The sequence below is a fragment of the Xiphias gladius genome, chromosome 2 (genome assembly GCF_016859285.1).
Source record: "Xiphias gladius isolate SHS-SW01 ecotype Sanya breed wild chromosome 2, ASM1685928v1, whole genome shotgun sequence".
In the NCBI taxonomy this organism is placed as follows: domain Eukaryota; kingdom Metazoa; phylum Chordata; class Actinopteri; order Istiophoriformes; family Xiphiidae; genus Xiphias; species Xiphias gladius.
In genome coordinates this window covers 21,200,064-21,214,973 of record NC_053401.1, presented here as the reverse complement: position 1 = coordinate 21,214,973, position 14,910 = coordinate 21,200,064, and the positions used below count along the sequence as shown (strand labels likewise).

Genomic DNA, 14,910 nt, shown 5'->3' with positions numbered 1-14,910 from the left:
GAACACAGACCTCGGCCTGTTTAGTCATTTAGTCATTTTTTAGTCATAAATACTGAATCAGAACATTAGTTTGGCCAGTTTTCCATCAGCAAGTGTCTGCATAACTTTCCTAATTCAGAAGTTTAGCCAACCAAAATGATGAATTAAATTTTTTTGTTGAAATATGTCATAGGACAGAGAAGTACAGGCCCAGTTACATCAGCATTTAAAAACGGCAACATTTTATGGTCAAATTAATTAATTTCGACACAATCACCCCAATCAGTGGATTCGCTTGTGGGGGTAAAGTACATTTTCTGCATTGAGTTCAACTATGGTCAACTTTAACACAGAAATTCACACCATTGAACAAGAGCAAGCTGTTTTGACAGTGCTGACATTGAGAGGGAACGGAGAGCCGGGGAGTCCAACATACAGGAAGTAACCATAACTTATCAGCTGCGTCCTACCGTCCGCTTTCATTTAACTTCCTCTGTCAGAGTATAAAGTGTCCCACAAAAGAGTCATGATTTGTGGACATTTCTGAGGCAGAAGTCGATGGTATAAATACATCCTTTGAATAAACTGTGTGAATTTATTGCCCCATCAGCAACATCATCAGCTTGCTACCTGTCAGTTATCAATCTTGTTGGGAGCCCCCCCCCTACTCAATAATTCTTTCTATTAAATGAAATGGAGTACAACCCTGATCATCCAGCCAGCCTTAAATCAAGCCAGCCTTAAAAGCTTCTGGGGTTTGACACTATGGTTTTGTGTAAAGCAGTATCACAGGAGGCCAGTCAGGAGGGTGCTTGTAACTAAGAACAATTGTTTTGCATTGATTTCATCACTGATCAGAGAGCGTGGCAAGAACTAGCTGTAAAAGAGTCAAATGTTATCACCTAATCCTCGCGAGGTTCGTAAGTACCACTCCACCGTTACATTATGAGCCCTGACATCCTGAGCATACTGGTGTTAACGGTGAGGTGAATTCATCTCTTCACATTTACACTATGCTTAAAGTGCAGCTGATCTAGCAACAGTGACAAGACTTTAAACTCATGTAGAAATCACCCTCTGCCAGTTGACTGTCACCGCCAAGCCCCCAGCAGTCACAGGAGTCACAATGAACAGCACAGTGAATTTATAAAGAGAGCTAACCACCAGCTCAGCACAGTTTCAGCCTGTAACACACCAAACACTGTTTTCTCCTCGCTTCTTTATCTATTTATAGAGGACAGTGTCCCATTAAAGCCACTGCATGATGCTGCATAAAATGCATTTCAAAATATAGCTTTAACAATATTTACGACTCATTAGGGTCTTAGCACAATGAGCACACTATAAATTTGCCAGGCAGCAATACCTCAGTGACGCGTCAGTGTATTTTGGTCTAAAGCAAGGAGAGAGTGGCATCCATAAAGCTATTCAAATCAAACTTTTACTGAAATAATTGTTGCACATGTAAAAAAAAAAAAAAAAAAAAAAAAAGGTCAAGAAGAGGTGAGGAAACATGTGTAAGTCATCTGATATGAAGTATGCATGTTTGCCAGTGTGCAAGGAGTGGTAAGCTGCCAAAATGTGCCACTGAGGCTGAGGTGACATCCAAGAGCGACAGGATGAGAGTGGCATAAATTGAGGGCAGTGTCAGGGACTCATCAGTGGATGACAATCACATGATGAGAGAGGTACATGGCCTGCATGCTGACACGATGCTCTCTTGTCCTGTACTGGGGCTCTAAAAGAGCTTTAAGTGGGATAAAGAGGACGCCAGCATGGTGAGCAGCTGGAGAAATATTTGTTGGTAAATGGAATACTTCATTGTGTACCAGTAGCATAGGGATGCTAGAAAGACTGGCATCATTCAACAATCCCAGTCACACTGTAGCTTTTACCCAAAGTCAAGAGCTGGTGAGGATTAAGAGGAGGCCAGTAACAGTAACAAAAAAGAATACAGCTGCATTAATACATTTGGTAATCCACCACAGACACAATGACATGCAGGAAATATGGTATCACTGCAAGCAGTTTCTCAAGAACAAGATGCAAACAAGACTTCCGTGTGCTACTCCAGAATACTGTAACAGGAAACATGATAGCTGCGGGTTAAAGAACTCAATCACAGTTTATCTTCTGGCATGCAGACCTTTGTCTTTACTCAGCAACACACTACATCCCTCTAATCCTGTCAACCAAACACTCCTCTTTCCTCTTATGCCAGCTCTACTGTATTTTTGTGTCAGACTGATTTTAGTTGCAAATTAACCTTCAACCCTCTTGACGCTTCACCCACACAAAGCCCGGAAATTATCTCTTGTTTCTTTGGAAACCAATAGCCAAGAAACGGACCCATGTGTGTCTCATAATCAAACAGGAACCAGACCAAGTGATAGGCAGCACAACACAGGCAGACATCACGGTTTGGGCTGAATCTGCAGTCAACTGACTTTTTTTCCTTTTCTTTTTGAATCCCAAAATAAATACATTTAAATAAATACCATGATAATAAAGGGTAGTTCCTCCCTTTGCTCTCAAAACAGCCTCAGTTCTTCGTGGCCTGGATTCCACAAGAGGTTGGAGACTTTCCCCTGAGATTCTGGTCCATGTTGACACGACTGCATCACATCATATCTGCAGGTTTGTCTGCTGCACATTCATGCTGCCAGTCTCCTGTTCTACCGGATCCAGATCTGGAGACTGGGGAGGCCACTGAAATCCACTAAACCAGTTTGAGACAAATTTTTGCTGCGTGACATGGAGCATTATCCTGCTGGAAGTGGCCGTTACAAGATGGATAAATTGTGGCAATAAATTGATGCACACGGTCAGCAACAATACTCAGATGGTCTGTGGCGTTCAAACCATGATTGCTTGGTATTAAGGGGCCCAAAGTGAGACAAGAAAACATTTCGCACATCGTTACACCACCACCACCACCAGCTTGGACTGTTGACACAAGGGATTTTGGGTCCATGGATTCATGCTGTTGATGCCAAATTCTGACCCCACCACCTACCTGTCTCAGTGGAAATCCTGATTCATCAGACCAGGCCATGTTTCGGCCATTCTCCTCTGACCTCTCTCATCAACAAAGTGTTTCCGTCCACAGAGCTGCTGCTGCTCACTGGATGTTTTTCTGTCTAGGGCTCCGTTCTGAGCCCTAGACAGAAAGTCTCTGAGGAAAAACTCTAGAGACTGTTGTGTTTGAGATCACATTTTTCCCCCCATCCTGATTTCTGAAGTGAACATTAACTGAAGCTCCTGACCTGTATCTGCATGATGCACTGAACTACTGCCACATGATTGGCCGATTGGATAATTGCATAACCAAGCAAATATAGGGGTATTCCTAATAATGAGCTCAGTGGGTGCAGGTGTCTGATATGTGAATATTTGCTACAGCTTTAGCAACGGATTTTAAAGCGTATTTTGCCATGAAGGCCTTAATTAATGACCATCATATGCACAAGAGATGCTTCCACCACTTCTCACAGTGATTTCCTTTATAAAGTTTCTTCTCATTTATCATACTAGTGTTAGTTTCCATTGCCCTGAAATACCTCACTTAGACAGAGAATTCTGCTGCTATTTTTATAATGTCAAGCAGTCACCAGGCATAAAATGACAAGACTTCCTGACCTTTGTGCCCCCTTTGCTTTTGCACGTTGCACTGCTGCTCCTACATGAAGCAAAATACCAGGTGTGCTTGGAGAAGGTTATACAGTCTGTACACCCAAGACCTATCCCCTTTGCACTTGCCGTTTAAAAATTTAAAATTTGACTCTGATTTGGCACAAGAAGAATCTCCTCAAAATTGCCTCATCACAGTGTTTGGTGGTTTTATTAGTAAAAACTTTCTTTTTGCACATGAGATATTGCTTTAGTGATATAATCATGACAATGCTCTTAACATAGCAGAACAACACGTATTTATTCTTGCACTGCTGCTGCCCATATTTTCATCCAACAACATTCAATTCAGACTTGTGCCATGTTGATAATTCAACAGAAATGTTACAAAGTCTGACCCCGTAAGACTGATATTCCATCTTTTACATATTGTAAAACGTATTCAGACAAGAGAGCCATCACCATGTCATTTACATAACAAGGCACATGCCTGAAAAGGGCTACAGACCACAGTACCCTAAGATTTCAAAAAAAGTTTGCATATTCAAGTACTGAAAGCTGAGACTGTTTGTCACATGGGAAAGGATAAGTCTACAGGTTCAAATTTGTACAATCAAGCAAAAATCCTAGTAACAGCACAATATAATATTTTAGTTTTAGCTTCCAGTCTTAGCAGTTGACAAGCAGGTGAGTACAACCAAATGTAAAGCCCTGGGCTACGAAAATGTAAATAACCTTTAAATAACACAGACCTATTTCTATCAAACCAGGTCTGGACTAATAACAGTACTTTAATCTGCATATTCAACCAGGCTGCATATAAGATTAGAGCCAGCACAGTAGGTGTCTGGGTGGCAGATTTCCTTTTTTTCCGATGGACAGATTTGACATAGAGGCCATTTTAATAAAGATGAGACTCAGTCTTCTACCACCAGTCACTCACCCAGTATTTCTGATATAGAGAATTAGTGGAGACTGACTGCCAAAGCCAGAGAATTGTTAAAATTATGATTAGACTGAAATAAATGTCAGGCTGCCTTTGAGTCTTACAAGAAAGACTGTGCGTATCACTAAGTGTTTCCTTGTGCTGATATGACGGAGGTAAAGCAAAGAAATTTTTAAAGGCACTTGGAAGGAAAAAAAAAAGCATAAAAACAAAATTTTCAGGTAAATAGGAAAACAGAAAAAAAAATTTAACACATCTAAAAATTTCTATCCCTAAGTAATAAGAGGAGAATAATATTGTGTGTGCAGGTTCCTGTTGCATCCGTATCCAACCTATAACCCCTTCCTAAAAGTTAGCATGGCACAAAGAGGGTATTTCAGTGCTGTGGTTACCACAATAGCCAACCAGCTTCACCCAACCAACTCTGCTAATTCCAACAACCCCCTATCTTCAAATCAAAACTGCTCCGGACACGCTGGAATCACCCCTCGGGGATTTCAACTATTGCTCCCCTGAGAACCTACAGGCTGACTGGGAGTAGCACTGACTCAGGCTTTGTCCTGAGAGGGGACAGAGAAATTCTCTGGATTCCAGGGAAACCATCAAAGCACTAAGGGGGACGGCATCCTAACACCCCCTCACAGACAAAAACACAGACGCTTACAAAACATGTTTACATGAATATTTTTCATGTGTATTGTACTTTATTTAAACGCAACAGAAAAGTGTTGTCAGTCCTAAATAGTGCCTATACCCAGTGTGTTAAAAATGTGGCTGTATTAAAGTGTATAATATACTATGTGGTAGGAAGCAGCAGAAAGGGTTTTATATATACATATATATATATATATATATATATATATATATATATATATATATATATATACATACATACATATACACACACACACACACACACACACACACACACAGCTCTGGAAAAAATTAAGAGACCGCTGCAAAATTATCAGTTTTTCTGATTTTACTATTTATAGGTATCTGTTTGATTGAAATGAACATTTTTGTTTTATTCTTTAAACTACTGACATCATTTCTCCCAAATTCCAAATAAAAATATTGTCCTTTAGAGCATTCATTTGCAGAAAATGACGAATGGTCAAAATAACAAAAAAGATGCAGACCTCAAATAATGCAAAGAAAACAAGTTAATATTCATTTTTAAACAACACCATACTAATTTTTTTAACAAAGGAAGAGTTCAGAAATCAATATTTGTTGGAATAACCCTGACTTTCAATCACAGCTGTCATGCGTCTTGGCATGCTCTCCACCAGTCTTTCACATTGCTGTTGGGCGCGTTTATGCCAATCCTGGTGCAAAAATTCAAGCAGCACAGCTTTGTTTGATGGCTCGTGACCATCCATCTTCCTCTTGATCACATTCCAGAGGTTTTCAATGGGGTTCAGGTCTGGAGATTGGGCTGGCCATGACAAGGTCTCGATCTGGTGGTCCTTCATCCACACCTTGATTGATTAGCTGTGTGGCATGGAGCGTTGTCCTGCTGGAAAAAAAAAAATCAATCCTCAGAGTGGGGAACATTGTCAGAGCAGAAGGAAGCAAGTTTTCTTCCAGGATAACCTTGTATGTGGCTTGATTCATGCCTCCTTCGCAAAGACGCATCTGTCCGATTCCAGCCTTGCTGAAAGCAGCCCCAGATCATCACCGATCCTCCACCAAATTTAGCAGTGGGTGCGAGACACTGTGGCTTTTAGGTCTCTCCAGGTCTCTGTCTAACCATTAGATGACCAGGTGTTGGGCAAAGCTGAGAACTGGACTCATCAGAGAAGATGACCTTACTCCAGTCCTCTATGGTGCCATCCTTATGTTCTTTTTGCAAACCTCAGCCTGGCTCTTCTTTGCTTTGAAGGGCTTTTTTCTAGCTTTACACGACTTGAGCACTGACCCTAGGACCCTGTTTCGAACCGTTCTCGCCGTGCACTTCACCCCAGCTGCCATTTGCCGTTCTTTTTGTAGGTCACTTGATGTCATCCTACGGTTGCTGAGTGACATTCGAATGAGTTGACGGTCATCACAGTCACTGGAGAGTCGGTTTTGCCCTCTGCCGGTCTGTAGCTTTCTTGTCCCCAATGTCTGCTGCTTGACCTTGTCCTTATGAACCACCGTCTTAGAAATTTTAAGGATGGAAGCAACCTGACGCTCACTGTATCCCTCTGCCCGTAAAGCCAGAACTGAACCCTTCTTTTCTTCACTCAAAACTTTTCTTTTGGCCTGGTCAATAGTTTTTTTTGAGTCCAGTTACTTTTAAGGTACTACTAGCACTGTTTTTGCCATCCAGCTGGTCCTACTGCAAGAGGATAGTGATGACCACAGCAGTGGTTTTTATACTTTTCCTCGTTAAATAAGATTTGGTTCAGGTGATCACATAATCAGTAACTCATTAAGTAGAGTGAGGTGTGCTTGTGTTGGAATTCAACAGACACTGGAACGGAACGGCTGTCATACATGTAGAGATGCTGATTTCAGAAACATTTGCAGTGGTCTCTTAATTTTTTTCCAGAGTTGTGTATAATTAATTAATATATAGATATAGATAGATAGCCACCTTTATTGAAGACCATCTTAAGAACAGGAAATGTGATTTTAATTGCAATTACTCTTTTTAATGTGCAGACTGACTACTTGAACTGTGTTTCTCTCCATCTAAATCTAGGGCATAAGACCAAACGATTTGTTGTACCTTGGGGTGCAGATCACATTTACTCAGCAACAGACACACACAAACAAATGAAGAGTTGACCTACACAGCCTCGGATTACAATTTGCCTATATAGTATCTGACAGAAGTGTCTGCTGACAGACATGTTCTGTTTTTGTAAAGAAGCATGTGTATAGAAACATGTATGTGCATCCCTGGCCCCAGCGTGTGCACGCACGCACGCACAAGCACGCACGCACTCTCCTCTATATTGGTGTAGTAAGGAATGAGGGAACGAGGGCAGCTTTGAGGCCCTGGGGCCATCAGCTCCCTCATGAATAACAAGCATTCAGCACAGCAGACGGTCTGCTGTAATACAGACACACACGCACACACACACACACACACACACACACACACACACACACACACACACCAACCCACACGTGCTAGGACCAGTGCAACATCTCGACAAAGATAGTGATGGTTTCTCCCTGACCACAGCATTGTGGCAGCTCTCTGTAAAAGATCCAAATGTTTCCTGTTTTTTTTTTAATTGTACAATTATGATTTATGAAATTATTTTTAGTTTTACTGCTTTAATAGAGCTAATGTGAGTTTACCTGCCATTGTGAGCTGATCACTAAAATAACTTCCTCAACTTGGTATAAGTGGAGGGTATGGGCTGGAATAAAAAATTCTTTTTATGCTAGAATTTAAAGCCACTGCATATTAGGACAAAAATATAGCCACAACTAACTTCAGCCCAACAAAATAAGTTGTGAACCTACTGGTCAGTATGCTCATCACAACTCGCAGCCCACAGGGGGGTAAATATTGCTGTGGTAACGCAGCAAACACACAGACACAGCCACAAACATTCAGGCCGCCATCAGAGCAGCAGGCGGGAGAGCAGGTCACGCCAACACACAAGCATCAGTGCGCTGCCGCTGCCCGGCGTCATTCGGTCCCTCTATGAAAGGCAGATTGTGAGAGCTATTTCTGGAGGGCCTGAAAGACTGCAGCCCTGCTCTGGAGCAATGGAGGAAGTGGCTGCCCACAGGCAGGCACTGCTGGCACCCTCACACACACTCCTCTCTCCTCATCTTGCTTTCAGTATGAGCGGATTCTATTAACCCTCTGAGCTTTATGTAGCTTCGCGTAGATCTTCGTTGGCGTTCACACTCTCAGTATGAAACGCACCTGTGAGTACCACAGCTCATAGCAGTGCCATGATAACGGAAATCCCTACTTCAATGCAACAGAAACAGTCTGAATTAAAATTTTTATGAATGTTCAATGCTTTTTAAGAAATTCATTACGCTTCATGACACCTTGGTGGCCTATGGGTTTAAAGTGTCAACCAGGAATCACAATGTGATTCTTCACATTGATGCAAAAATCATATCAAAAACTGATCTTGGCATAAAATAGTCCTGCTCACTGTTTTCTAACATTGCCAGCAATGGCCTCATACACCCCAAGACATTAAAGGGAGACCTTCTACAGTAAAAATCACAGAACAAAATCTGTTATATCATTTGTACCAATCCAAATTTATATTGTTTGATGATGCTTATCGTCACATTGCCCAACCCTAAAACACTGAATGTGACAAATGAACATGTCTAGTAGCTGTACTGCATATAGATGGTATGTGGACAGGAACAGAGACAAAATGCAGCCTGGCCCGGTCATGGCAAAGGCTAGTTGTCGTTTGAAAATTTTCCAATACTAGAGCCAATGTAATACCTGAGTTTAAGTAAGGATATCGAAACGGTACTGTTTTCTACAATCTACTTGGCAGATTTCTTTTTTTTTTCTGGACGAGAAAACAAACTGGTGCCAGAAGTGAAATATGAATGTTGCCTGCAGAGCTGACAACCATCTGCCACCACAATCACTGCAACAGATCTGTCTGTTACAGCACACTGCCTGATGCCTTCTGTTTTGTGTACTGTGGTATCATAGCACCCTTACGTCTTACACATGGTTAGTGAATTGCATTGTCACAACTCTATAATCATGACGATACTGTATGGCAGCAACAGAGACAACCTGAGTTCTGTAAACACAGCAGCGCGCATGCATGCTCAGTCTGCCCTGTGAGCACCTCTTTGTGTCCTCGCTGGCCTCTAACATTGTGAATGGTCCCGGCTTGACTACGCGCTGCAAGGGTGTATGCGTGCGGTTGTGTGTGTAGAAGAGGCTGGGCTTCAGTGGAGGATGTGTATGCCAGAGCTGTGACTCCAGCCTGAAAACAACCATCCTGCGTTGTGTTTATGGCCGCCGCAGCAATGACCAACAGCCTCAAACTGCAGCGCTGGAGGCACACAGACGGCGCTACAATAGAGCCCGTATGTTAGCGTCTGTGTGATTGTGTGTGTCTCCTCACTGTCTTGAATGAGACCGCCTTACACAGACACACACAAACCAAACAAGCCCCCTTCCTGGTTCTCAGACACGCAAATGGGGGCACACTGGATTCTCGCACTAACCATGATTCTCCCTCGGGTCCCGTCCTCTGTTTCCTGTTTGGGCCTCACACTGTCTATCCAACTGGCTGCCAGGTCCTCAGCACACTGGAGGAACCGCTGTCAAAACACAGTGACACGCTGTGTTTCTCAAGAGACCCTTGCTAGGAGGACCACACCCCGGCAACTCCGGACTCTTCCCAACCCACCGGCAGCCATCTTGGGTCTAAGTAAGATCCACTGATAGTATAACTTAGCATCTAGGTTGAGCACATTGTGAACAACCTGACACTTTAGATACAACGTGATAGGGTGAATGGAAGATTCATGGGTCTGCCCTCAGGTTAGTGTCTAGACAAGTGTTTAGACAAGTCACACTGTCACTGACTGTTTAAAAAGCAAAACCGCGACAGAATTCCATCTAAAAATCACTCTGCCTGCAGGATGTTCTGTTTGTAAACAACCACGAGATTTCTGTTGTTGACGGCGATCGGAGCAATTACGTTAGCCCTGAAAACCTTTCAGTACCCACGCTTGCAAAAATTCCACTGACTGAGTGGCAACCAGCAAACACGCCCACAGATACACAGACACACACAGACAGGATGCATGAGATATTTAGACACAAGAGGAAGCTCCACTGTGCTGCAGGATTCCTGGTATTCTTCGGATTGAGGACCGTTCATTCTTGATTCGTAGCCAAGTGTTTTCTTTACAGTCATTCACTGCCAGCAGCACCACGGCTGGAAAAATGGAAGTTCGACCCAAAACTATCGCACACGTGCACATTAATTTGGACATCGCCGGTGTCAGACTCTAAATCCCATCCCACCCCCTGACATCTACCACTGAAACTGTAGCAGACACTTATTATTGACTGGTGAGCACGCCGTCAAGAGGAACATGCCCACACAAGCAATACTAAAATCTCTCGCCATCTCTTTTTGGAGCTTGGCGATGATGTGAGAGGAACCAGACAAAACTAGAGGAGCCAAAGACAGCATCAAAAGCAAAGACCTGGCAGAAGTGTATCGATGTAACTGCAGAGAATGTACCTAGGAAATTACTGATGGCTTATCAGTGCATCAGATGAGGATGGCAATGACGATAGTGATGGGAGTAATCTCCCAGCAGCTACTGGAGGTGTTCTTAACACAACAAAATGCTTCCACCCAGAAGCCTGGAATAACGTTACTGTAAACAGTAAGGCAGCAGTAGTGGGACAACGCCAAAGATCATCACCACCTTTAAATGTTTGGCTTTACAAGGCATGGGAGCCTTGATCCATTAAAGCCACTGTGGCTTTATTGTCTGGTTCCCAGATGCTTTTTACAGGCCTGTTCTGCTCTGCGTTGCATTCAGGCAGGGCAGAACAGGAAGGAGAGTTTCTGCAGCGCTTGCAGTGTCCACGTTATAACATCCTGTATTCAGCCCCTTCTGAAAAATACACAAGATGCAATGAGTGCCTTCACGCGATCAGAAATGCGACGTAGATTGCTCCAGCATCATCAAGATAAAAGCCAGTTCTCTGCCTGCTTTTAGCGGCACGGGATTGTCATGTTACAATTTGCCTCTTCTGAATAAATCATAGGCAAAACTCCACTCTGAAGAAAAGGCTGTACCACGTAACAAGCTGTATGCCTTCATCGGATAGGCAGGATGAATATTTCATGATTAAACGGGCCATTATACTGCACAGATCTAGGCCAAGGCTCAGGCTGAAGGGAGGGGGGGGGGCTCAGATAACGGTCCAAACCCCGTCCCAACAACACAAGGGAACAGAGCTCGGGTCCAAGGGGGTTCAGGGAGGGGCAAAGCCATCTGGGTTAATCCACGCAAAACACAGACAAAGAAAACAATCAGCAACTCCGCCGAGAAGCATCGCTTTCCAGTTTTAGAAAGCTTTAAATCGAGTCCAAGCGGAAAAAAAGCAGGGTTTTGGTTTGACCGTAGCTGCTCGGGACCCTGCAGCCACGACACTGACAGGTCGCAATCTAGCAGCCTCCAAATATCTGCTGTTCGATGCCGACAGCGGCACCGGTACCACCGCTAAATGAGAGACGGCGGACACTGAAACGGGTGAATAAATCCGCCTTAAGGTCACAGTCGACCAAACAGATAACCCCCCCCGACACACACACACACACACACACACACACACACACACACACACACACACACCATTACACCCCCTCCCCAGTCCGGCTACCGTTAGCTCTTAGCAAGTTTGCTGTCAACAGAGCGGAACAGATTGTTTTGCTAACGCTACAACATGTCTGCAAGCTGAGCGCTGCCATTAGGTCGTGCGTCCGTCGCGTTCCCCCGTCAGAGAGGCTGGATACCAGCTGACAGGCGAGCGTCTCAGTGCGCTAATCCCGTGAGGCCTGCGCGTCCCCGGCCTAAAGTCAGTGTCTCACTTCGAGCTGACAGCGTCTGGCGTCGCTCAGCTGTGAGTGGCGACCGGCCCGTCCCCGCCTCCCTCCCAGCCCCCAGTTTACCCACAGCTAACGAACGATACGCCGTAAGAGCTAGCAGGGCAGGCTAACTCTAGCACCCACCTCGCTTGTCGAGGTCGTAGCCGACAACCACATAGTAGTCGGCGAGCCTGGCCATCTTTGGAGCTCACGGCGACAGGCCTTTCTCGCTGAATCCTCTGCGCTTTTTGCCGTCAATGGTCCATTTACGTCCTGCCGGCGATCGACACATCACGGGCGACAGTAGCATCCTTCCAGCTGCACCCTGCCGCCATACTGTCAGACTGCCTTCCCCTGACAGCGGAGAGCCGCGAGTCTGCGCAATGAGAGACTTTCAGGGAGGGGCTGCCCGACAGGAATGTCCCATGTGAGGAGCAAAACCAGCTCGGGGGCCAAACGTCTGATCAAAAACTAATAAAAAGGAAAAAGAAAACGAATAAAAGAAACCCCCGGTGGCGCTCTGGCCTCCAGGGCTGAATGGTGGCGTTGCTTCCAGGAGCCGTAAAGTGAAGTGGACCCTCAGAGACCCAGCGGAAATGCCTTGTTTTTAAAATGGGGGATTAAACAGCAATATTCCTTCAGGGGGCCCAGAATAGCTTTTTCTGCCTCAGGTTCTCATTAGAGAAAAACAGGCCTACTGTAGATGACCAAAGACAAATAACTATTATTCCACAGGAGCTTTTCACGGCCCCCCAGCCAGGGGACAGGAGATGAACCTGTGGCTCTGACTGGTATTTTCATGCAAACGTGCCAACCAGTCTGCGGTAGGGCTCGAGAACATTGTCCTAGTAAAAAGACAAATGAATAAAGGTGACTTTTGGCTATTTTCAGCCATTTACAAAGCAAGCCCTTCATTTATCAATTGACCCTCGGCTCTAATTGCTTTCCCATGTCTCAGGTTGTGTACAAGCAGTTCAACCAAAGAGTGTTGTTCCCTTATCAGATTGTTTTTATTTCAATATTTTTTAAAACTACTCCATATCTCACACTAACTAAGCAAAGATTAGAGAAAAGTCATGAAAACCCTTTGCCGAAGCTATTTTTTCTTCTTATTTCCTATCTGGTTAATCCTCTTGTGACCCCTCAGATTTATCTGCAGCCCGTTGGATCCCGACCCCCGTGTTGGGAAAAACGCACTGCTAGACAACTAGCCCCTTCCTCAACCACAGAAATCCACTGAATTTGGCACTTTGAACCTCTTCTTTCATTGGTCCACCGAGTGTCTGGTGTAAAGTAAAACTTTGACTGTTGTGAAAGCTCCAAACACCACTCATAAATTGATTAGTGTGAATTGCTAGAGTGCATTTGTTTCTTGTGTATGTGTTTTGTTGGGCTGCAGAAAAGAATGTGTTCGGGTTTATTCAAGCCTGTACAAGTCTCACTGTAATACATTCTGTTTGTGTTGTATCCTGGACTCTAATGAAATCTCCAGCTCTAATGTCTTTCATGCAACTCTGCTTCGGTCTCAGTTGGGAATTAGTAGGCCGAGTGATGTGTTGGAAACATGTAGTCATTTTCATTCAGTCATAATTGAGTCGTCAACTCGGGTTTTAGAGGCGTCCAACACGCAGCCACAGTTCCGCTTCCTTGCCAGACCACTTTATTTAACAGAAACATCCTTTTACAGCTTCATGAAACATTAAATGTCAATGAGATAGATTTCACCAAACTGCATCTGCAGCATTAATCCAACTTTCTGTAGCCAAACCATTTCCCAAACTCCAACATCCACCGCTCTCACCCCCTGCTAATGCTGGTTGCAGCCTGTAGCAGCATGCGACGGTAATCAGTGAGGGTAAGGGGTAAGGCAAGATAAATACGAATATGAAAAACGTGGAACTTTTGTCGGTGGAACAACTTGCATTATGCTAAGGCTACAGGAAACATTGGCATGCCGCTGAAGTGTCACTTTGAATGTGCAGATAACATGTCAGCGGGATGTGAGAGAGGCCGGAGGGCCGACAACCATGTGGCCTGTCCTTGGCTGTCAGCACCGTAACAGCCTTGGGAGAATTCCAATACTTCCTGTGCTGCGACCCTTGACCTAAAGCGCTTATCACTCTCTGGTTGAAAAACAATCCCGAGCATGAGATGTCACATTTTTCTTTAAGGGCTTTGTTTTGCCAACACTCAGTAACGACTCGTCTCCCGCTCTCCTCACACAGTTATCTGAGACTCAGCGCCGGGGGATTGGAGCACGGCGCTGCTCTTCGGTAAACAAGGCTTCGGACAACCGCAGCTTTGTTAACGGGAGATAAGGTGCATCTCGAGCCCGTTTGTGAATACCATGTTCAAGGAGTCACTCTGAGGTCACCGTTGGTTTTGATTCTCGCAGTCGACGTTAACTGTATACTAATCTGGAATCCCACTTGACAAGTTGCCAGTGAGACAGCGAGACAGGCAGCGGGTCGGAAAGAGGAGCTCAGTCTCTCCCAGACTCTCCCCTCAGGACAAGGATACACACTGAATGAAGTTGTCTTTCCGAGACAAACGTGAACTCTGCAACTGGCCGTGTGCGCAATGATCACCGATGTCACGAGCATGTTTGTGCATTCAAGTGGTTTTAGCTGGAAATGACAGTATGTTGTCGTGCTCTTCCTCTTTTATCGGCAAAGAGATGATGCACAGAGATATTTGGCCTGTTGTATTTAGTTAAAGATGCTGAAGAATTACACGGTAGAACCAGCGACTGAGGCTTAATTCTGACCGGGCGGGGAAAAGGGCAGTACA

At 44.4% G+C, this 14,910-nt stretch overlaps 1 protein-coding gene across 4 annotated transcripts in view; it reads right to left on the bottom strand.

The window, feature by feature from the left end:
• Positions 1 to 12,686, bottom strand: part of sbf1 (SET binding factor 1) — a 74,417-nt gene extending 61,731 nt beyond the window's left edge. For all 4 annotated transcript variants that reach the window (XM_040141723.1, XM_040141740.1, XM_040141732.1 and 1 more), the window contains exon 1: positions 12,265 to 12,686. In XM_040141723.1, coding sequence (XP_039997657.1) covers positions 12,265 to 12,319 — 55 coding nt within the window. In that variant the 5' untranslated portion in view covers positions 12,320 to 12,686. The remainder of the gene's footprint in view (positions 1 to 12,264) is intronic.
• Between the last annotated feature and the right edge of the window lie 2,224 nt (positions 12,687 to 14,910).